The sequence below is a fragment of the Girardinichthys multiradiatus genome, chromosome 6, assembly GCF_021462225.1.
Source record: "Girardinichthys multiradiatus isolate DD_20200921_A chromosome 6, DD_fGirMul_XY1, whole genome shotgun sequence".
Taxonomy (NCBI): Eukaryota; Metazoa; Chordata; class Actinopteri; order Cyprinodontiformes; family Goodeidae; genus Girardinichthys; species Girardinichthys multiradiatus.
In genome coordinates this window covers 18,986,475-19,010,725 of record NC_061799.1, presented here as the reverse complement: position 1 = coordinate 19,010,725, position 24,251 = coordinate 18,986,475, and the positions used below count along the sequence as shown (strand labels likewise).

Genomic DNA, 24,251 nt, shown 5'->3' with positions numbered 1-24,251 from the left:
TAACTAATCTCATTTACATTAAGTGTAACTGAGAGTTCATAAGTGGAAAGCCAAATGGAAACAGGTGCAGTGCGATACTATCTGGAACATTATGCCAAGCATTGCAATCTATTGCAGATAATTGATAAGGATGTCTTGACTGCCACTCACTTCTCTGGATTGAATCCCTCCACCTCCTCCAAAAACACACTACTGTGGGAGACTGAATCTCCACCAGAAATTATTAGGAACTTGAGGATGGTCCCTCGGGTAGAGCCCAGGAACAAGACAGTGCGGTTCTTGTTGGGGCCAGCTTCTGTGTCTACCACCATGGCTGTCAACTGGTACCTAGATAGATCAATAAATTAGTCAATAAATTAGACCAAAAATAAACATTTAGTATCTTATCTGAATTTTTCATGCTGTCAAAGACATAATTATGCATACCTTCCCATAGTCTTTACCACCCAAGGTCTATGTCCCAAGAGAGGCACAGTCTCGTCCATTAGTGGATGGGTCTTCACAAAGTTCAGGACCTCATCTGGCAATGTTGTTGAGGTGCTAAATCTGGATCCCTGTACTGCACACCCACCAGGCCTGCAGAAATTAAAAAAACAGACAAAAGAAAGAAAAATAGGTTGCAGAGGACTCATTTTCAGGGCTGGATAAGTAATTTTTAACTGAAAAGCATTGAAGGAGCTATGGGACAGAAAGTTGGAGCTCATACGAGAGCAGTAAGAAGAGTATCTGCGAAACAGATGCCCAGGAGAGACGTGCTGCAGTGCTCTGCTGGATTTTTGCTTCACATTACCTTGGTTTAGGCACTGCCTCATCTGGTACAGGTGTCCAAATAGACTCTGGGGATTTTTGCTCCTTAAATCGGCCCTCAAAAACATGAGCGAGCTGCTGCATGTCGAAGACACAAACTGCAGAGCCTGGGATGCTGCCAGAGACAAGGAGAGATATCATGGTGGTGAGAAAATAATAATTTCTTTTCAGGTTTGTGCACACAGTGTATCTCTCGCTACCTGTTTGGTGGTGTGGAAAAGAGTCCCAGGATTACGTCCCGCCCCTGCATATGGATGATGTTGCTTGTGGCATGTAGGAGGTTGAAGTAAAAATGGGAGTCTCCTGGGATGGAGCAGTTGAGACGTGCTTTTAGGAATGTGGTCCACTGCTTCTCGAGGACACGCTGAGAGCCACCCAAGTCTGATTTACACACACGTGCCACTCGGGATACCATAACCTTGAATACAAAAATATAATATAGAAATATTAAAAGAATAGTTAAGATTTTTTTAAATGAAGTTCAGTACAGTTATTATCAGTAATAGCTCATTTGCCTGTACAGATGTTATCTCGTAATGAATTTCTAGCAAAGCAAAAAGATCCTTAAAGCGCTGGAAAGCAAACAGCTAGTCAGACAGCGGCCAATATTTTAGCTGATTTTAGGAGTTCAAAACGTATCAAGTTAATGGTATCCAGCAATATGTTAGCAAATATTAAACATCAACACTGTTTTATGAACAGCACAATATCCATTGTACTGTGCTAGTTGGCTCAGTATTTTAAAGACTCATATTGCTTATAATTTACAGGTCCTTCTCAAAATATTAGCATATTGTGATAAAGTTCAATATTTTCCATAATGTCATGATGAAAATTTAACATTCATATATTTTAGATTCATTGCACACTAACTGAAATATTTCAGGTCTTTTATTGTCTTAATACGGATGATTTTGGCATACAGCTCATGAAAACCCAAAATTCCTATCTCACAAAATTAGCATATCATTAAAAGGGTCTCTAAACGAGCTATGAACCTAATCATCTGAATCAACGAGTTAACTCTAAACACCTGCAAAAGATTCCTGAGGCCTTTAAAACTCCCAGCCTGGTTCATCACTCAAAACCCCAATCATGGGTAAGACTGCCGACCTGACTGCTGTCCAGAAGGCCACTATTGACACCCTCAAGCAAGAGGGTAAGACACAGAAAGAAATTTCTGTACAAATAGGCTGTTCCCAGAGTGCTGTATCAAGGCACCTCAGTGGGAAGTCTGTGGGAAGGAAAAAGTGTGGCAGAAAACGCTGCACAACGAGAAGAGGTGACCGGACCCTGAGGAAGATTGTGGAGAAGGGCCGATTCCAGACCTTGGGGGACCTGCGGAAGCAGTGGACTGAGTCTGGAGTAGAAACATCCAGAGCCACCGTGCACAGGCGTGTGCAGGAAATGGGCTACAGGTGCCGCATTCCCCAGGTCAAGCCACTTTTGAACCAGAAACAGCGGCAGAAGCGCCTGACCTGGGCTACAGAGAAGCAGCACTGGACTGTTGCTCAGTGGTCCAAAGTACTTTTTTCGGATGAAAGCAAATTCTGCATGTCATTCGGAAATCAAGGTGCCAGAGTCTGGAGGAAGACTGGGGAGAAGGAAATGCCAAAATGCCAGAAGTCCAGTGTCAAGTACCCACAGTCAGTGATGGTCTGGGGTGCCGTGTCAGCTGCTGGTGTTGGTCCACTGTGTTTTATCAAGGGCAGGGTCAATGCAGCTAGCTATCAGGAGATTTTGGAGCACTTCATGCTTCCATCTGCTGAAAAGCTTTATGGAGATGAAGATTTCATTTTTCAGCATGACCTGGCACCTGCTCACAGTGCCAAACCCACTGGTAAATGGTTTACTGACCATGGTATCACTGTGCTAAATTGGCCTGCCAACTCTCCTGACCTGAACCCCATAGAGAATCTGTGGGATATTGTGAAGAGAACGTTGAGAGACTCAAGACCCAACACTCTGGATGAGCTAAAGGCCGCTATCGAAGCATCCTGGGCCTCCATAAGACCTCAGCAGTGCCACAGGCTGATTGCCTCCATGCCACGCCGCATTGAAGCAGTCATTTCTGCAAAAGGATTCTCGACCAAGTATTGAGTGCATAACTGTACATGATTATTTGAAGGTTGAAGTTTTTTGTATTAAAAACACTTTTCTTTTATTGGTCGGATGAAATATGCTAATTTTGTGAGATAGGAATTTTGGGTTTTCATGAGCTGTATGCCACAATCATCCGTATTAAGACAATAAAAGACCTGAAATATTTCAGTTAGTGTGCAATGAATCTAAAATATATGAATGTTAAATTTTCATCATGACATTATGGAAAATAATGAACTTTATCACAATATGCTAATATTTTGAGAAGGACCTGTATTTTGGAAACTGAAAATCAGTTCTGGAAATAACATTGAATCTAACTTCAAAGTGTTTCAACTAAGAGGGGGAAACCAGAAGAATTTCCATATTATATGCATATTACATGTTGGGCTCATTGATATAACTACTATCAGCAGTTATGTATTTACCAGCATTTCAACAATTCAAACCACTAAAAATGTTAAATAGAATGCAAAAATTGCATTACCTTCAAGCTAATGGCACTGGAGTTTACCTACAGCGAAAACCTGATACCAACTTGTTTATAAATTCTTGGTTATACAATGTTTACCAATGATATACAGCACACAACATTGTAATGATAATAAAACCCCAATTTTGATAATCAGTACATGTCTGACATTTTTATGTCCCATAAGTTACAACACATCCATTATTGTTTGAAAAGATTCAGAGGGCCTACAGAAACTCAGATTCGATAGTGCCAAGAAGACTTAGAACTTGCTTTGTTTTCTTGTGTTTAGCTTGTCCCGTTTCTGATCAGGAGCACAACTCATTCGCAGGCTGCTTCCCACACAAATGTCCATGTAGGAAGAAGCTGAAACACCAGTCATTAACTTTTATGGCAAAGAGTTATGTTTATGCAGCAGGAGATCCTTTTCTATTGCAATTTTTGTCCGCAAGCAATTAACTGGGACCACTTTAAAATATGTTACAAGCGAAGTTATCAGTGGTTCACATCATAACAGAGAGTAAACATCACTAACCTAGTAATAAAGCAAACGGCGCCATGTAACAACTGCAGGAGCAAAAGGTACGTTCATTGACCGTAGCTGTATGTGTGAAATCAGATATATGTTTAGAAACAAATCAGAAAGCTCTTCATGTTTTGTGTGATGTGTCATTAGGACTTTATAGTGTCTATCTTAACTGAGTTAACCCATATTGGAGCACTTTATTAAGAATAACCTGTAGAAACTAGCTGGAAAAAATTATCTGTTGCTGACTCACTGTCAAGAAAAGCAAGAAAAGGAAGAAGAATCGCAAAAACAGTAGCAACTAAAACATCAACAACAGGGAACAAAATCAAGAAATTCATTAAGAAATTTTTACGGTGCCCACCGCTGGTGCATATCCCCCGCCACTTGTAATAAAGGTTTTGTTGTCATGTCAGGCCCAAAATATATCCACTTTGACCAATTAAGACCATTAGGAATTAGGAAGTGACATTTCTAGTTATTAAACCATAAAAAAAGCAATATTATTCGGAAAATGCTAACATTTGCAAACATGCAAACTTTAGTATAATGTGCATGCTAGGTAATTTGCTGGCAGCATGAGCCTGTTGGCTGACCCTAGGATGTTATCTAACATAAGTCTATCTACGCTAACCATGGCTTGTATGCTATCATTTGCTAAAATTTAGTAGCTAAAACTTTATGCTAACAACAGAGTTGGTGCTAATATTAGCTTCACAATTCACTAAATTATTGTCCTTTGATTGCTACGGTAGGTAACAGCGAAATGTCCTATATTGTTTTCCTGCACTGTGAAATGACCGGCATTTTTAAAGTATAAACACGGCACCTTCATTACAATTGTGAATGTAACTGAAGTATCGGACTAAGACGGTATTAGCCATTTCCTGAAGGACATAAACCAGTATAGGAGAAAAATAAATAATTTGGACATCCCAGTATAAACATTTGTATTTTGAGTTGTTTGAATTTGGTATAACCAACAGATATGGAGCCTTTGTCTGGCAAAAATTATGAGGATTTCTGAGGATTACTTTCCCTCCAACTCACTACAAAATTGCATCTTTCTACTAAGGTAAGAAAACTATTAATGGCAATAAATTTACAGAACCTCACAGAGCAGCAAAAAGTAAAGGAGGTAATGTAAAAGAGGAAAGAACCTTCTCTAGATGATGAAACTCCATCGCCATCTCTCTGAAGAAGAAATAAATATGAGGACCCCACTCCATGGCACTTACAAAGTAGGGCTCTGAATAAAAAAAAGTGAGAACAACATGAAGCAAAACAGTCCCTCACATAGTTCTGTAATAACAGCCTCATCAACACAAAAAACTGCTGTCCACCACACTGGCTAATTAAACATTCATGTCCTGTTTAATCAATTCTTATGTACAACAGGGCGCATGTTATCATTATCTTTTATTCATCTCCCACTGCTCTGACTTGCTCAAGCTTGTGTTTTTGCTTCAGGCTTCCCTGTTCAGTCCCAGACTAGTTAAGACTTTGAATCTGTGGGGACTCTGGCCTAACCTCAATAAATCACTCTGTCTGGGCGCATTCCTATTATAAAAACCCCATTAAAGGGAGGCCTAATAATAATGTCTGGTTCTGTTAAAACATTCTTATTATCTAAATGTATCATATATCAAAATGTAAGACCTCCACAGTAGTATGTGATGGCATTAAGCAACTTCAAAGCTTTCTAAATTTATAAACTGGGATAGTCAACTTAAATGAAGCATTTTTTTTCACACCCATTCATAATGAGCCCTAACAGGTGCCTTCTATGTTAGAATTCTGTATAAATAACTTGACCATAACAACCTTGCAAAGCTAGAAGTTTCTAAGGTTTTGAAACTCCTGGGCTTTCATCTGAGCAAATAGGAAGTTTTATTTGACCACAGCTGTAGTTCTACTAGGGCATTTTGAAGTGATCTTCAGAGCGGCAATCAAAGTACATCAAAGCTAACATAAAAAAAAAAAAAAGGCCAGCCTTTCTACAAGTAACATTGGTTAAATTCTCTTTTAGCACAAAAGATAGTGAGGGTGGTTTTAATTATTTGCTTGCTGATTGTCTGCTGAAAGTGTCTTGGTCCTGAAGGGTGACTTTGAATGTGCCTGTTTCTAAAAGTACCTCTGAACCATTTAGAGTCGTGCTTCACTGTGCGGAGAGCTGGGCTGTCGCCGAGGCTACGATAGATCACTGCGTCGATGGCCAGAAAATCTGTCACAGTGCCGGTAAAAAGGCTACCATCTGAAAGAGAGGGAATGAAAGAGAGAGACAGACGATGGGGGGAGATTAGGGAGAAGAGCGGGGAGATACAGATGGAGAGATAGCAAAAGGTCAGAAAGATTAAAACCAAACAAGCAATGCAGAAGGAGGTCTGGCTATAAATCATTTGTAAAGGTAAACCTAAGGGTGCAGACGTTTGGGAGTCTGGAGCTGACAACTAACTCCAACGTCTGCTAAAAAAATGGATTCTTTGCGTTTAAAGTGCAAAGTCAACATCCTACCTGCAAATAACGCCACATTAGCGTGTCGGGGATCATATGGACACCGGGCCATCCCACTCACTGGTTCTCCTGCCATTTCTAGAGTGTCTCGCTACAATAGGAGCAGGACAATAAAGATGACACAACTGGGAGATAAAGAGATTCTCTTACAGGCAGATAGATGAATACTAACAGTGTAGTTGGCACACAGAGGGTTGAAGGCGTTTGTTCCACATACAAACAGGCCATCGGGCTCGCTGAGCAAGACCTTGATGAAATTGCGACACTCTCCCTGCAGGAAAGAAGAAAAAGAGAAGATCAGAAGAAGGAAAGAAAGTACAGGGGGATGTGAAAAGGAGGATTATGAATGGCTAGGAATCAGAGGAAGAAATGTGATAACAGCCCTAAGGTGAAACAAAACCCTCAACTGCACTTTATCTAGAGAACAATGGGGCTTTGACTATACTATCGTCCTCAAAGTAAAGGCTGCAGATTAAAGCTTAAAAACACTGTCAGTGAACCTTCGACTTCTTGATGCTGTTATCTCTTCAGTCCATCTGTTGGACTATTTCAGAAGAACATCCAAAGACAGGAAATCAAAAACCGATTAAATGTTCCTCTGTAGGTATGAGCAATATATCTCTTTAATACAGTTTTAGCTTTGTTCATCAGAAAATCAGCAAATTAGGTTTCTTCTCAGAGCACTTATCAGATCTCTAATTTGTGTTAATCAGAATTACATGGTCAGAACTTTTAAATGTAAACTATACTTTCATGCCTTAAAATGCTTTAGTAAGTTCAGCACCGTTATCTTTTTAATAAGTGCAGCACCATAAATGTTCAACGCAGCTCCATCTTTGCCTTCACAGCTCCCTAGTGGCTAATAACGTTATACTAACACTAACCTAATCTTGTTCTTCATCTAATTTTGTACATCTTGTCTTGTTTTACTTTCCATTCATTTCTCTGAGCTTACTCTGTTAACCTGTTAACGATTAGTTTTCTGTGCATTTATAGTCCAGTCTTCACCTGTGATACGCTCAATGCTAACCTACCTCTCATTTCTCTGAGGTGTCTACTAAGTCCTTTTTTGCAACTTACAGATGTTTTCTAAGTTCACAAGAGGGAAAACGTTGTTTGCATTGGACATGGACATTAAGGTAAAGAGGATGTTTTTAAACAATATATACGAATCCAGCAGACCCCAACTACTAATTATAATGACATTCTCTTTTATTTTGGCATGCTGCAGCAAGAAGAAACTGATTTGTAATATATAATTACAGGGAAGGTATGAAAACAATCAGTCTTTTTAAATGAATGTTGCACAAAACGTTATCAGCTGCAATCATTAAAATGTTAGGGTATTTCTTTAAAAACGTCAGTTGTAGTACAATAAAATGTTACAGGTTTATATCATGGGTGAAAGTCAAGTTAACTTCCAGCAGTGATGAAATGTAATGTATTGACTGAAAGTGGGATAATAAAAACTATTTAAAGATGTTAAAGGCCTGTTTGTTACTTTACTAGTCTACTACGTCCTTCAGCACTAAATCTACTCCAATGACTGACAGTTGTGTTTGAAAGTATTTCAGTTTATCTTTCCAGTTTTACCTAATCAAAGTTAAATGTTTTAAAGCAGCATAGGTCTCTTTTCTGTTTTTGGCATCACACCTATGTCGCCTCTCCATTTTAACCAGTCTTTGCCTCATGTCTTTGTTCCTGTTTTATCACAGCTTTAATTCTGCTTTTCTTCACTCCTACACTGTCTCGTCTTTTGATCTGCGCTTTCACAGTCCAGTGGCTGCCCTCTCCTCTTTATCTGTTTATTTCCCTGGTTTTTATTTTTTCTCCACCCACACACATCCCATCGTTACCTATGCCTCCCTTCCCCACCTGTTTTCAATTACAGCTTCCTCCCTGAGGCTGCGTCACTTAACTCTTCTCAGTTTGCTCAATACAATTTCCTCTGCATGATAAATATTCTTACACAAGCTAAGCCAGGACTGAGTTTTGCCAGTGGGCCAGCTGCATCCAGAAACTTTTTTTGTTAAGCAATGCAACTTTGTTTGTTCGTGTCTTTTTAAAAGCTATCGATGCCATTTGAAATAGTGAGAAAATCAATGTATGCAAAACAAATGCCTTTCAAGCTTCTGTCAGCTCTCGTAATGTTTCCCTGCACCAGCTTGACTGGATGATTTACTGCTTCTTTATCAACAAAATCAAATTTGTGTTAAGCCTCATATGCAGGGGCAGTCTAAAGAGAAGAATGTTTGTGAAACAGCTGCTGTTGCTGTTTGAGCGCTTTACCTCATGTTTGCCCTTCATCCGACACACCCGAATGTCATTCTTGTTGGACTCCCACGTCCTTTTCTGAAATACATAAATCACATGTAGATTTAACTGTATATTTGTATAATTATGTCAAATTTTATTTTTTAAAACATTGATACCTTGCTGTAAAACATCTCTTCGCCTGCCAGGTTGTCCAGCTCCACTCTGTACAAGTCATCTCTGCAAAACAACAAATTGCTCACATACAGTGAAAAAGTATTTGCCTTGTTACAGATTTTTCCTGTTTTTGCTGTTTTGCCACTCTTAAATGTTTCATATAACCAAAAAATGTACAGTACTGTGCAAAAGTTTTAGGCAGGCGTGACAAAATGCTGCAAACAAAGAATGCTTTCAGACATGGAAGTGTTAATCATTTATTTTCATCAATCAACAAAATGCAGTGAATGAACAAAAGAGATATCTAAATCAAATCAGTATTTGGTGTGACCATCCTTTGCCTTCAAAACAGCATCAATTCTTCTAGGTCCACTTGCATACAGTTTTTGAAGGAACTCGGCTGGTAGGTTGTTTCAAACATCTTGGAGAACTAACCACAGATCTTCTGTGGATGTAGACTTTCTCACATCCTTTTGTCTCTTCATGTAATCCCAGACACACTCAATGATGTTGAGATCAGGGCTCTGTGGGGCCATACCATCACTTCCAGTAAGTCTTGTTCTTCTTTACACTGAAGATAGTTTGTGATGACTTTGGGTTCGCTCACATAGCATTTTGTAAACTGATAAAAATAAACAATCAACATTTACGTCTCTGAAAGCATTATTTGTTTACAGCATTTTTTCACACCTGCCTAAACCTTTTGCACAGTACTGTATATATAGAAATAGATATAGATGACCTGAGTAAATACTATGGAAGCAAATCGTTACCATATTTCAAATGAAAAAGCATTTTCAGAAATGATTTTTCATTTTAAGAATGTGGCTGCATTGTTTGACTCATAAATGAAATTAGTAATCTATAATCCTATTTACATTTTAATTTTCTTCTTCAAGACTGCTCATTCTTTCACTTAATTAAAATGAAAAAGAAAAATACATTTGAGATTTATTTTTTAAAATGTACCCCAGCAAATAGATACCAAAATTCAATTTGAAATGTAAAATTTGAAAATGAAAAAGCATTTCCAGAAATACTTTTTCATTTTAAGAATGTGGCTGCATTATTTGACCCATAAATAAAATTAGTAATCAATCATCTTATTTGCATTTGCATTTTCTTCTTCACGACTGCACATTTTATGCCATAATGAAAAAGAAAACAAAGCAGACATTGTTTTTTTGTTTTCGTGGTCTGCCCGTAAAGTACTGCCCAGAACTCGAAAACGAAAAAGCATTCCGAGCTGCGGGTGCAGAAGAGTGACGTCAGCAGCCACTCTTCCTCAGCTCCCGCTGACCGAGCTACCCATCTTGTTCGGTAGGGGACGCTGTGCACGTCTGCATTGCAATACATTGCCAGACCAGCCGTAAAATATGGAAGCAAATCGTTACCATATTTCAAATGAAAAAGCATTTTCAGAAATGCTTTTTCATTTTAAGAATGTGGCTGCATTATTTGACCCATAAATAAATTTAGTAATCAATCATTCTATTTGCATTTGCATTGTCTTCTTCATGACTGCACATTTTATGCCATAATCAAAAAGAAAACAAAGCAGACATTGCTTTTTCGTTTTCGTGGTCTGCCCGCAAAGTACTGCCCAGAACTCGAAAAAAAAAGCATTCCGAACTGCGGGCGCAGCAGAGTGACGTCAGCAGCCGCTCTTCCTCAGGTCCCTGCTGACCGAGCTACCCATCTTGTTCGGTAGGAGGCGCTGTGCATGTCTGCATTGCATTACATTGCAAACGTGCCGAAAAATGTATTCAATTGCAGCAGGGCCGAGCTTAATTTGTGGCAGTGGCAGGCAGAACTGGCAGTTCCGGTGGCAGGCTGCTGCCACCGGAATTGCCACAGCCTGCCGCAGGGTGGCAGGGGATTCCGCGAGGATGCCAGAAGGTGCCAAACCAGCCGTAAAAGCTTGCCAATGCAGTTGCCGCTGTTTTTGTGGAAGCTGATGCTGATTATCGGCAAATGGGTTGTCATTATTGTTAATAGTGTCTGTGGAGCTGCCACTGGAAGTGATGCCAATGCTGATTATCGGCAAACGGGATGTCATTGATGTTATAGCCTGTTACCTTTAAATAATGATGTCATTATTGATTATTATTTAATAAACAGCTTTAGACCCATAACATAAGGTGATTGTATTTACTTGACATGGAAAATAAATAGCACTATGTGTATGTGTGACGTGTTGAAAGGATAACGAAGATTTATTGCACAAACAGCCGGTTTATTATAGAGCACGAGCGGCTATTCTGAATCGTCACTCACAGAAAAATATAAATAAATGCTAAAAAACACGCTTGATGTCCCAGGCCATAAGGCTGCCACGAGGATGCCACAGCCTGCCACCGAAATTACCAGTTCTGCCTGTCACTGCCACAAATTGAGCTCGGCCCTGCTGCAATTCAATCAATTTGCAATGCAATGCAATGCTGACGTGCACAGCGCCCCCTACCGAACAAGATGGGTAGCTCGGTCAGCAGGGAGCTGAGGAAGAGCGCCTGCTGACGTCACTCTGCTGCGCCCGCCGCTCGGAATGCTTTTTCGTTTTCGAGTTCTGGGCAGTACTTTGCGGACAGACCACAAAAACGAAAAAGCAATGTCTGCTTTGTTTTCTTTTTGATTATGGCATAAAATGTGCAGTTGTGAAGAAGAAAATGCAAATGCAAATAGGATGATTGATTACTAATTTTATTTATGGCTCAAATAATGCAACCACATTCTCAAAATGAAAAAGCATTTCTGGAAATGCTTTTTCATTTGAAATATGGTAACGATTTGCTTCCATAGTAAAAGCTTGTCAATGCCGTTGCCGCTGTTTTTGTGGAAGCTGATGCTGATTATCGGCAAACAGGATGTGATTGTTGTTATAGCCTCTTACCTTTACATAATGATTTCATTATTGATTATTATTTAATAAACAGCTTTAGACCCATAACATAAGGTGATTGTATTTACTTGACATGGAAAATACAGGTCCTTCTCAAAATATTAGCATATTGTGATAAAGTTAGTTATTTTCCATAATGTCATGATGAAAATTTAACATTCATATATTTTAGATTCATTGCACACCAAATGAAATATTTCAGGTCTTTTATTGTCTTAATACAGATGATTTTGGCATACAGCTCATGAATACCCAAAATTCCTATCTCACAAAATTAGCATATCATTAAAAGGGTCTCTAAACGAGCTATGAACCTAATCATCTGAATCAACGAGTTAACTCTAAACACCTGCAAAAGATTTCTGAGGCCTTTAAAACTCCCAGCCTGGTTCATCACTCAAAACCCCAATCATGGGTAAGACTGCCGACCTGACTGCTGTCCAGAAGGCCACTATTGACACCCTCAAGCAAGAGGGTAAGACACAGAAAGAAATTTCTGAACGAATAGGCTGTTCCCAGAGTGCTGTATCAAGGCATCTCAGTGGGAAGTCTGTGGGAAGGAAAAAGTGTGGCAGAAAACGCTGCACAATGAGAAGAGGTGACCCGACCCTGAGGAAGATTGTGGAGAAGGGCCGATTCCAGACCTTGGGGGACCTGCAGAAGCAGTGGACTGAGTCTGGAGTAGAAACATCCAGAGCCACCGTGCACAGGCGTGTGCAGGAAATGGGCTACAGGTGCCGCATTCCCCAGGTCAAGCCACTTTTGAACCAGAAACAGTGGCAGAAGCGCCTGACCTGGGCTACAGAGAAGCAGCACTGGACTGTTGCTCAGTGGTCCAAAGTACTGTTTTCGGATGAAAGCAAATTCTGCATGTCACTCGGAAATCAAGGTGCCAGAGTCTGGAGGAAGACTGGGGAGAAGGAAATGCCAAAATGCTAGAAGTCCAGTGTCAAGTACCCACAGTCAGTGATGGTCCGAGGTGCCGTGTCAGCTGCTGGTGTTGGTCCACTGTGTTTTATCAAGGGCAGGGTCAATGCAGCTAGCTATCAGGAGATTTTGGAGCACTTCATGCTTCCATCTGCTGAAAAGCTTTATGGAGATGAAGATTTCATGTTTTAGCACGACCTGGCACCTGCTCACAGTGCCAAAACCACTGGTAAATGGTTTACTGACCATGGTATCACTGTGCTCAATTGGCCGCCAAATCTCCTGACCTGAACCCCATAGAGAATCTGTGGGATAAAGTGAAGAGAACGTTGAGAGACTCAAGACCCAACACTCTGGATGAGCTAAAGGCCGCTATCGAAGCATCCTGGGCCTCCATAAGACCTCAGCAGTGCCACAGGCTGATTGCCTCCATGCCACGCCGCATTGAAGCAGTCATTTCTGCAAAAGGATTCCCGACCAAGTATTGAGTGCATAACTGTACATGATTATTTGAAGGTTGACGTTTTTTGTATTAAAAACACTTTTCTTTTATTGGTCGGATGAAATATGCTAATTTTGTGAGATAGAAATTTTGGGTTTTCATGAGCTGTATGCCAAAATCATCCATATTAAGACAATAAAAGACCTGAAATATTTCAGTTAGTGTGCAATGAATCTAAAATATATGAATGTTAAATTTTCATCATTACATTATGGAAAATAATTAACTTTATCACAATATGCTAATATTTTGAGAAGGACCTGTAAATAGCACTATGTGTGACGTGTTGAAAGGATGACGAAGATTTATTGCACAAACAGCCGGTTTATTATAGAGCACGAGTGGCTATTCTGAATTGTCGCTCACAGAAAAATATAAATAATTGCTTAAAAACACGCTGGATGTCCCAGGCCATAAGGCTGCCATCGGAACTACCAGTTCTGCCTGCCACTGCCACAAATTGAGCTCGGCCCTGCTGCAATTCAACCAGTTTCTCGGCACGTTTGCAATGTAATGCAATGCAGACGTGCACAGCGCCCCCTACCGAACAAGATGGGTAGCTTGGTCAGCGGGAGCCGAGGAAGAGCGGCTGCTGACGTCACTCTGCTGCGCCGCCGCTCGGAATGCTTTTTTTTTTCGAGTTCTGGGCAGTACTTTGCGGGCAGACCACGAAAAAAAACAAACAATGTCTGCTTTGTTTTCTTTTTGATTATGGCATAAAATGTGCAGTCGTGAAGAAGAAAATGCAAATGCAAATAGGATGATTGATTACTAATTTTATTTATGGGTCAAATAATGCAGCCACATTCTTAAAATGAAAAAGTATTTCTGGAAATGCTTTTCCATTTTCAAATTTTCCATTTCAAATTGAATTTTGGTATCTATTTGCTGGGGTACATTTTGAAAAATAAATCTCAAATGTCTTTTTCTTTTTCATTTTAATTAAGTGAAAGAATGAGCAGTCTTGAAGAAGAAAATTAAAATGCAAATAGGATGACTGATTACTAATTTCATTTATGAGTCAAACAATGCAGCCACATTCTTAAAATGAAAAAAACATTTCTGAAAATGCTTTTTCATTTGAAATATGGTAACGATTTGCTTCCATAGGATACAAGCAGCTGAAATGAGCTTCCTCGCAGGGTGGCCGGGCACTCCCTTAGAGATAGGGTGAAAAGTTTGGCCATCCAGGAGGGGCTAGAGGAGTATAGCCACTGCTCCTCCACATCGAGACGAGTCAGCTGAGGTATCTTGGGCATTTGTTCAGAATGCCCCCTGGATGCCTCCCTCTGGAGGTGTTTCAGAGATGTCCCACCAGAAGGAGGTTCAGGAGATGGCCCAGGACACGCTGGAGGGACCTGGCTGGCTTGGGAACGGCTTGAGCTCCCCCAAGAAGAGCTGGAGGAAGTCTCTGGGCATTAGAAGTGGCTTTCTTACCCTTTTCAGGCCGATTGATGTTGATGACTTTGTCTCTCAGCTGTTCTCTAGATCAAGACATGATGTCTTGCTTTTATCCTACATCCCGTTGGTTTATATTTAAGTAATTTATTAATTCTACAGGTCTGGAAGTGATCTGGCCTAGGTACTGTGAGTGAGTTGTTTTCCAGAAAATCAAGTTTCCGGGTTACTGTATTTGTACCTGCATGTAGATTTGTTTTGCAGGGTTGAAACTACACTTACACACACAATTGAAAAATGTGGGTAATCAGAGTTTATTAATGAGTTAACAAGAGGCGGTAATTACTATTTCACATAGGCCTCGGTTGGTGTGGCTTGCTTTATCCCCTTCATAAAGGAAATCATTTGAAAACATAAAACTTAAAAACTGCTTCTTGTATTTACTCAGGTTATCTTTGTCTAATTTGTTTAAAGATCTGAAACATGTAAGTGTGACAAAAAGCAAAATGAAGAAATCTGTAAAGGGGAGCATATTCTTTTCCACAGCACTATAACAAACCTGAACATCTTATTCAGTAAGAGCAACGACTGGTAAAAAAAAGCCTGAATGTTTAACATTTTAGTTTGCTTATACAATTGAGAAATTTCAGAATGAAAATTCTATTTTAAAGTAAATAAAAGATTACACCATAAGACGGACCAAGCTGAATGGAAGATTTATGTGTAAACCGAAAGTTTCTGCCACATAATTGTCTCATCAGTATTTGCTTTAAAAAGCGATCACAATGATTTTCCTAATGAGGTGACTGGGGAGTAAGCATCGCTGTATTTTCTGGGGGTTTTTTAGCTGCAGCCGACTTTCAAATATACTTGAATGAAATTAATGTAGCTGACTTTAAAAAATTTATCAAAATATAATTTATGTCACACAGCCATCTGCTAGTTTTTTTTATTGTGAGTCACCCATTGACAATATTCAGATTGAATATTCTGAAAGCATGGCATTAAAACAATTTATTATTGGGTTTGTTTTTCATTCTGGCAAGAATTAAATTACTGTGAGGCAGTTTTAACACATTAACTACAGCCAATAAAAAATGTAACATATTGTTTGGGGAGAACCTACATTTTTTGTATCTTTTGAGACTTTTTGCATCTGGTTCGTGCCTTTAACCCAGGCACAGCGCTGTAGTATTTCCAGCTCTGAGCACATCTACAGAGTACACCATGATGTGAAATGTGAAAATCCGTAACAGCTCTGGAGAAAGTCAGGACTGAATTGGTAGAAAGCGTTCGTAGGCATTTATTGGTTTGATTCACCTGCAAATATCCTCAACCTTTCACAGGCATTTTCAGGAACGTTTACAGTCCTGCTCTGTTTGTTTTCCACTAAAATCGGAAGTATAGGGTAGATTAAGCCAGTAAAATCTGTTGACATCTGAATAATACGCTTCTAAAACGTTGATGTATAAAGTATCAAGTGAACAACATCCACTGTTAGTTTTCTATAGCTTGTTCACCTGTGAAGTCTCAACTGGGCAGTTCATATACTTATTGTTAGCTATTGCAAGATTTAGACCTTCTCTTTCCCTGCAGTTGCAATTTAATATACAGTGGAACTCACTACATACGTTATGGAAATGTGTACCTGTAACAAATCATAAATTAGTTTTGCAGATGCAAATACTGGTGTTCACCTGTATCTGTAGCAGCAGGTCCTGTTGGACTGGAAACCGTGATATACAGGTCCTTCTCAAAATATTAGCATATTGTGATAAAGTTAATTATTTTCCATAATGTAATGATGAAAATTTAACATTCATATATTTTAGATTCATTGCACACTAACTGAAATATTTCAGGTCTTTTATTGTCTTAATACGGATGATTGTGGCATACAGCTCATGAAAACCCAAAATTCCAATCTCACAAAATTAGCATATCATTAAAAGGGTCTCTAAACGAGCTATGAACCTAATCATCTGAATCAACGAGTTAACTCTAAACACCTGCAAAAGATTCCTGAGGCCTTTAAAACTCCCAGCCTGGTTCATCACTCAAAACCCCAATCATGGGTAAGACTGCCGACCTGACTGCTGTCCAGAAGGCCACTATTGACACCCTCAAGCAAGAGGGTAACACACAGAAACAAATTTCTGAACGAATAGGCTGTTCCCAGAGTGCTGTATCAAGGCACCTCAGTGGGAAGTCTGTGGGAAGGAAAAAGTGTGGCAGAAAACGCTGCACAACGAGAAGAGGTGACCGGACCCTGAGGAAGATTGTGGAGAAGGGCTGATTCCAGACCTTGGGGGACCTGCGGAAGCAGTGGACTGAGTCTGGAGTAGAAACATCCAGAGCCACCGTGCACAGGCGTGTGCAGGAAATGGGCTACAGGTGCCGCATTCCCCAGGTCAAGCCACTTTTGAACCAGAAACAGTGGCAGAAGCGCCTGACCTGGGCTACAGAGAAGCAGCACTGGACTGTTGCTCAGTGGTCCAAAGTACTTTTTTCGGATGAAAGCAAATTCTGCATGTCATTCGGAAATCAAGGTGCCAGAGTCTAGAGGAAGACTGGGGAGAAGGAAATGCCAAAATGCCAGAAGTCCAGTGTCAAGTACCCACAGTCAGTGATGGTCTGGGGTGCCGTGTCAGCTGCTGGTGTTGGTCCACTGTGTTTTATCAAGGGCAGGGTCAATGCAGCTAGCTATCAGGAGATTTTGGAGCACTTCATGCTTCCATCTGCTGAAAAGCTTTATGGAGATGAAGATTTCATTTTTCAGCACGACCTGGCACCTGCTCACAGTGCCAAAACCACTGGTAAATGGTTTACTGACCATGGTATCACTGTGCTCAATTGGCCTGCCAACTCTCCTGACCTGAACCCCATAGAGAATCTGTGGGATATTGTGAAGAGAACGTTGAGAGACTCAAGACCCAACACTCTGGATGAGCTAAAGGCCGCTATCGAAGCATCCTGAGACCTCAGCAGTGCCACAGGCTGATTGCCTCCATGCCACGCCGCATTGAATCAGTCATTTCTGCAAAAGGATTCCCGACCAAGTATTGAGTGCATAACTGTACATGATTATTTGAAGGTTGACGTTTTTTGTATTAAAAGCACTTTTCTTTTATTGGTCAGATGAAATATGCTAATTTTGTGAGATAGGAATTTTGAGTTTTCATGAGCTGTATGCCAAAATCATCCGTATTAAGACAATGAAAGACCTGAAATATTTCAGTTAGTGTGCAATGAATCTAAAATATATGAATGTTAAATTTTCATCATTACATTATGGAAAATAATTAACTTTATCACAATATGCTAATATTTTGAGAAGAACCTGTATAGGCATTACATGTTAACCTGTGATTCTTGCTCAGAATTAGCTGTTTGTTACATGAATATAGTCACTCCAACCTGCAAGGGAATGTGCATCATTGACAAATAAATCCATTACCAAAAGGCCATGGGATTTTTACCAAATTAGTAAGTTTACAAGCATGCAGCATGTCTTCGTTCCTCTGGGATCAAAGTTTGTTATTATACTGTTGTCACATTCCAACATGTCAACATACAGGTCCTTCTCAAAAAATTAGCATATTGTGATAAAGTTCATTATTTTCCATAATGTCATGATGAAAATTTAACATTCATATATTTTAGATTCATTGCACACTAACTGAAATATTTCAGGTCTTTTATTGTCTTAATACGGATGATTTTGGCATACAGCTCATGAAAACCCAAAATTCCTATCTCACAAAATTAGCATATCATTAAAAGGGTCTCTAAACGAGCTATGAACCTAATCATCTGAATCAACGAGTTAACTCTAAACACCTGCAAAAGATTCCTGAGGCTTTTAAAACTCCCAGCCTGGTTCATCACTCAAAACCCCAATCATGGGTAAGACTGCCGACCTGACTGCTGTCCAGAAGGCCACTATTGACACCCTCAAGCAAGAGGGTAAGACACAGAAAGAAATTTCTGTACAAATAGGCTGTTCCCAGAGTGCTGTATCAAGGCACCTCAGTGGGAAGTCTGTGGGAAGGAAAAAGTGTGGCAGAAAACGCTGCACAACGAGAAGAGGTGACCGGACCCTGAGGAAGATTGTGGAGAAGGGCCGATTCCAGACCTTGGAGGACCTGCGGAAGCAGTGGACTGAGTCTGGAGTAGAAACATCCAGAGCCACCGTGCACAGGCGTGTGCAGGAAATGGGCTACAGGTGCTGCATTCCCCAGACCTGGGCTACAGAGAAGCAGCACTGGACTGTTGCTCAGTGGTCCAAAGTACTTTTTTCGGATGAAAGCAAATTCTGCATGTCATTCGGAAATCAAGGTGCCAGAGTCTGGAGGAAGACTGGGGAGAAGGAAATGCCAAAATGCCAGAAGTCCAGTGTCAAGTACCCACAGTCAGTGATGGTCTGGGGTGCCGTGTCAGCTGCTGGTGTTGGTCCACTGTGTTTTATCAAGGGCAGGGTCAATGCAGCTAGCTATCAGGAGATTTTGGAGGACTTCATGCTTCCATCTGCTGAAAAGCTTTATGGAGATGAAGATTTCATTTTTCAGCACGACCTGGTACCTGCTCACAGTGCCAAAACCACTGGTAAATGGTTTACTGACCATGGTATCACTGTGCTCAATTGGCCTGCCAACTCTCCTGACCTGAACCCCATAGAGAATCTGTGGGATATTGTGAAGAGAACGTTGAGAGACTCAAGACCCAACACTCTGGATGAGCTAAAGGCCGCTATCGAAGCATCCTAGGCCTCCATAAGACCTCAGCAGTGCCACAGGCTGATTGCCTCCATGCCACGCCGCATTGAAGCAGTCATTTCTGCAAAAGGATTCCCGACCAAGTATTGAGTGCATAACTGTACATGATTATTTGAAGGTTGACGTTTTTTGTATTAAAAACACTTTTCTTTTATTGGTCGGATGAAATATGCTAATTTTGTGAGATAGGAATTTTGGGTTTTCATGAGCTGTATGCCAAAATCATCCGTATTAAGACAATAAAAGACCTGAAATATTTCAGTTAGTGTGCAATGAATCTAAAATATATGAATATTAAATTTTCATCATTACATTATAGAAAATAATGAACTTTATCACAATATGCTAATTTTTTGAGAAGGACCTGTATATTTGTGGAGCCCATATATATTTTGCTCTTGCTGGATGGGAACTAAGTGGGCTTGAGTTCACAATAGGTTAATAGTTGTTTTGCATCAGCCCCATTTAGACACTTAATATAGATTGGCCATAGAGTAATCCATGGGCAATCACACCATTTTTCAGCCCATTTTCACTTTTATGTGGGTTGAATATTATATTGTGATTGCTTTATTTTTTGTCACCGACCATAAATACTTTAAAACATTTTGACATTAACGGTTTGAAATACTAAAATCCAATATTTACATAGGGTGAACACAGAAGCCCATGATCCACTTGAAATCTGCAACACTTATACGTTTTCAGTGATTTTTGACTAATTTGGCTTATGCACAATAATGTAACCCCTGTAAACAAGAGATTGTTTTTATAAGTGACCCTTTTGAATGTTGCTTATGAACAAAAGCACCAATTACTCCTGTTGTACAATTTGACATTAACAGATACTAATTGTGATGAAACTAATAGAGAATGCTGGGAATTCTCCACCAATCAAAATACATTTTAATATAATGGAGCTGAGTCTGTCTGTAGACCAAAGCTAATCGTGTAGCAGTGTAAGGTGATTTCTTAAAGATGGTTATGAATAGATTCACAGCTTTTACTTGACATTTAAGAACAACAGCGAATAAATCATGATTGGAATAAAATGATAACATCCCCTTAAAGAGTGACAGCAGATGGGATGAAAGCAAACACATTAAGGCAAACACGTCACAGTCGGAGGCGGTTGCTGTTGGTTACCTGGCTCCGATGTAAAGTGTGCGGTTGACTTGGAGGACAGTTTGGATGTGCAGCTCCTGTCTCGGTGCGGAACGATGAGCTCTGCCCAGAAACACGGGATATCTCCTCATCACTGGTATGATTACATAGACATATAAAATGAGAGAGTGAGATGCATAGCAAAAGAAAATACATGTGCCAGACTCAATGACTCCCTGAGAACTGTGGACAGAATGAGCACCTTTTTTGCTTCTATTGTTTCTAAAAGTACACAGGAAGCATGTAAAACACCTTCTCTAACCTTCACTTTAATAGTGTCTTCAATCATTCTTGATGGCTTTGTTAAGGCAAAAACAGATAATAGACTGGGAGGAAAGTGAAAGCATACTAAACACTTTTATCCTGTTTGCCTTTCTTGGTGTTTCTTTCCTTCAGCCCTATAATGCAGCTATTTACTTTTCTACTGAAAATAAAAAAATTATGTTATCTCCTGTCTGCATCTTAAATAAATTCTAAACTACAGACAAGCTTCACATTTCAGTCTGCAAGAAAGCTTTGTGGAGAAAAAGCTGTTAACTGAGATTTTGATTTGAGGCAACTGTGGCTCAGTAGGAAGAGTAGTTGTCTTGCAATCAGAAGGTTGTGGGTTCGATTCCAGCTTCCTCCTGCCATATGTCAATGTGCCCCTGGGCAAGGCACTTAACCTCAAGTTGCCTACTGATCTGCTTATTGGTGTATGAATATGTTAGTGAGTGCAATTGGATGAATGTGGCTCTAGTGTAAAGCGCTTTGAGCGGTCTGTATGACTGGAAAAGTGCTATATAAGTTCAGTCCATTTACCATTTCAATCGACAGATTAAATCTATCTCATTCATTGAAGAGGATGGAGGAAAATTCATCGACATATGCCTTCTCCCAACTAAAGTTGTGAAAAATTTGGACACCCTATCACAGCCTGCATTTTTTTTACATATTTGGACACATACATATTTATTATAATGTTTAATTTAATATTAATAAAAAAAAAAGTAATATAAATGAACAATAAAAACTGGAGAAAAGTCATTTTAATACTGATACCTTTGTGACTGACTAAAATCAATCACAGAAGTATGGCATGCCCATGATTAAAACATTGTTACACAGATTTTTAAAGGAGGTTGTCCCTTGTTTAAAGCTACCAAGATATAGTTTTCTGCATTACTGTCGAAGTGAGAGTGAGCACCATGGTGAGATCAAAAGATCTGTCTGAGGCCTTTACAAAAAAAGATTCTAGCAGTTTATGAGTCTGGTAAGAGATTTACAGAGGACTCATAATCAATTGTCAAGATGCCCAGGTCTGGCCAAGCAAGCAAGTTCACCCTAAAAGCATTCTGCAAGATGCTGAAAGAAGGGACCAACAGCAGGCTTTTGCTAATGTTGATATGAAACTACATGCCTGTACAATCAGCATAGATCACCAAATAGCAAAGCTTTGCACTCTAAAAAAATATTAAGGCCAGACTAAAGTTTACCAGTGAGAAGAAAAACAACGACCGGGACTTCTGGACTAATGTTCTTCGGACAGATGAGTCTAAAACAGAATTATTTGGACACCCAAACAGAGGACAACGTTTTCATCAGATAGAAAACACATTATCGTTGTTGCTTAGGTTCAGTTAATTTTTTTAAAGAGTTTAAAGAGAGTGTTCTAATTTTATCACAACAGTATTTGCTACTTTTTTTCTATATTTCTTTATTTCCTTAAATCTCTTATCTGCTTGCCCTATCTCTTGGTTAGGGTCTTAAATTAGAAAATTCAGTCTTTAACATAAATATGAATCTAATATGCTACCATATACAGAAGGAGTGAATTTTATTCATTTATTTGTATGCCTGGGCAGCCCTAAACCAGCTTTTCAACGAGGCGCTGATCCTTGACCTCCGATTTCCACATCCTCCACAGAGCCATTCATCAATGCCGCACATACACTCATGCACTCAGACACTCCCCCCCCAACGCATACAGAGGGGAAGGACACATACCCTCAACAGGGACGTAGCTGAGTGGACCTGGCTCCTCTGGGAATGAGCCATCAGCCAGCTGAAGCAGCAGGAGAAGAAGCGCTAGGGGAGGAGTCATTGTTGCCATGGCAGCAGCACACATGCACTGTTAATGAAGAGAGAGAGAGAGAGAGAGAGAGGAGAAAGACATTTTTCATTTGGTGCTACTGTGCAAATTATTCCATGTGTGCATGTGTGAGAATGTGTCAATGTCATTGTAGTGACATTTTAGGTTTTTCAGGAGAAGGATGGAACAAAAAGTTTCTGCTTGCCTCTGCAAATTAGTGCATGTATGTGCAGCTGACTGTTACAAACCTGGATTTGGAAAGGAGTAATGTCCTTCTTTTGTCTGTTTCAGGGGTGTATATCAGATATGATACTTTACATTAAACAATTTAACTAATGGAAAAATTAGACAGCCAAATAATGGTCTGAGATGACTCAGCGGGCTTATTAGGTCCAAAACCTCGAGCATGAAAAAAGGTGAGAGAGAGACATGCTCAAAATGTATGTGAAAGAATCTACTTCAAAAAAGTTCAGAACAAAGTTATTGTTATTTGGTAGTTAAATACTTATCTGCGTGAATGTCTTAGAATTTTTTTGCCGATTGAAATTCAAGGCTCAATAGCACATTTAGGGATTGCATCTAAGATGATTTTACCATAATGTTATTGTGTCAATATGTCAAATGTCTCATTCAAATTGACTAAAAATGCTGACATAAAAGAGAGGTTGATGTTTTGTGAAGAGGCAAAATATGCAGGGGATTGTTAGTGAGGTATAATCTTTTTTAAACTCAAAAAACTGACTGGTCATTTTCTTTCAATCAAATGCTGGAGTTGTGCTGTTGGGTAAAAGTTTATTGGGTTAGTGATGAGACCAGAAGGTGCCTCATCAGTCTTCAACAACCACCTGCCTTTGACATCTGTTTCAAGGATGATTCCTCAAATATTGTTGTACAGTGTGAAAATGACAAAGATTTTATATTCAATTTGAACCTCCACCAAATGAAATAATACGAGTTAATTTACTTAACAGCAGCCTTTTATCTGCGTAGTAGTTTTAAAGAAGTTGGTTAAAGAAGAGCTGAAAAGGCATGTGCAAGCGATGAATGCCTACATCTGATCTCTGCGCATAAATGTCCACTTCTATTTTAATACAAGCTATATTCAACATTCATACTTTGGCTGGGATTATTCTGCATTTGTAGGTTCTTCCTTTGCATGCATGGGTTCTCTCCAGGTCCTTCGGCTTTGTTCCACAGTCCAAAACACGCATGTTACTCTAAACTGCTCTTATGTGTGAGGTTCTGCATGCATGGTTGTCTGTCCTGTGTCATTGTCTTTTTGGTGCCCTGTCCAAGGTTTACCCTACCTCAAATCCACTGACAGTTAGATACCAGCACTTGGGACCCTGTGAGGACTGGGTCAACCCAACACTGTTGTGTTAAGTCAACCCAAGGCTGATTCTGTCTATATTTGCCTAGGAGTAAGTTAACAAAATAACACAAATTAGATTGCTGCTATCACAGGGCCTCGATAAATTTCAAATTACTCATTTAGGACTTGAATAGGGGTAGACTTGAAACTTATATATGCAAGGAAGCTGACCTAAACCCAGCCGTACTAAAGCAAATATCTGTGTCTGCATGTAGTCATGATCTGAAGGCATATTGTTGTCTAAAGATGTGGAGTGATCGCAAAACGATATAGTGAGATCCTCTAACAACA

The 24,251-nt window shown here is 39.8% G+C and overlaps 1 protein-coding gene across 3 annotated transcripts in view; it reads right to left on the bottom strand.

The window, feature by feature from the left end:
- Window positions 1-24,251, bottom strand: part of LOC124870409 (semaphorin-6B-like) — a 57,284-nt gene that overhangs the window by 13,030 nt on the left and 20,003 nt on the right. For all 3 annotated transcript variants that reach the window (XM_047369071.1, XM_047369073.1, XM_047369072.1), the window contains exons 2-13: window positions 22,504-22,627; window positions 20,500-20,611; window positions 8,855-8,915; window positions 8,712-8,774; window positions 6,595-6,693; window positions 6,423-6,513; window positions 6,043-6,162; window positions 5,069-5,157; window positions 1,008-1,225; window positions 791-922; window positions 427-576; window positions 151-327 (exon numbers count right to left, since the gene is read on the bottom strand). In XM_047369071.1, the coding sequence (XP_047225027.1) occupies window positions 151-327; window positions 427-576; window positions 791-922; window positions 1,008-1,225; window positions 5,069-5,157; window positions 6,043-6,162; window positions 6,423-6,513; window positions 6,595-6,693; window positions 8,712-8,774; window positions 8,855-8,915; window positions 20,500-20,611; window positions 22,504-22,627 (1,436 nt within the window). The remainder of the gene's footprint in view (window positions 1-150; window positions 328-426; window positions 577-790; window positions 923-1,007; window positions 1,226-5,068; window positions 5,158-6,042; window positions 6,163-6,422; window positions 6,514-6,594; window positions 6,694-8,711; window positions 8,775-8,854; window positions 8,916-20,499; window positions 20,612-22,503; window positions 22,628-24,251) is intronic.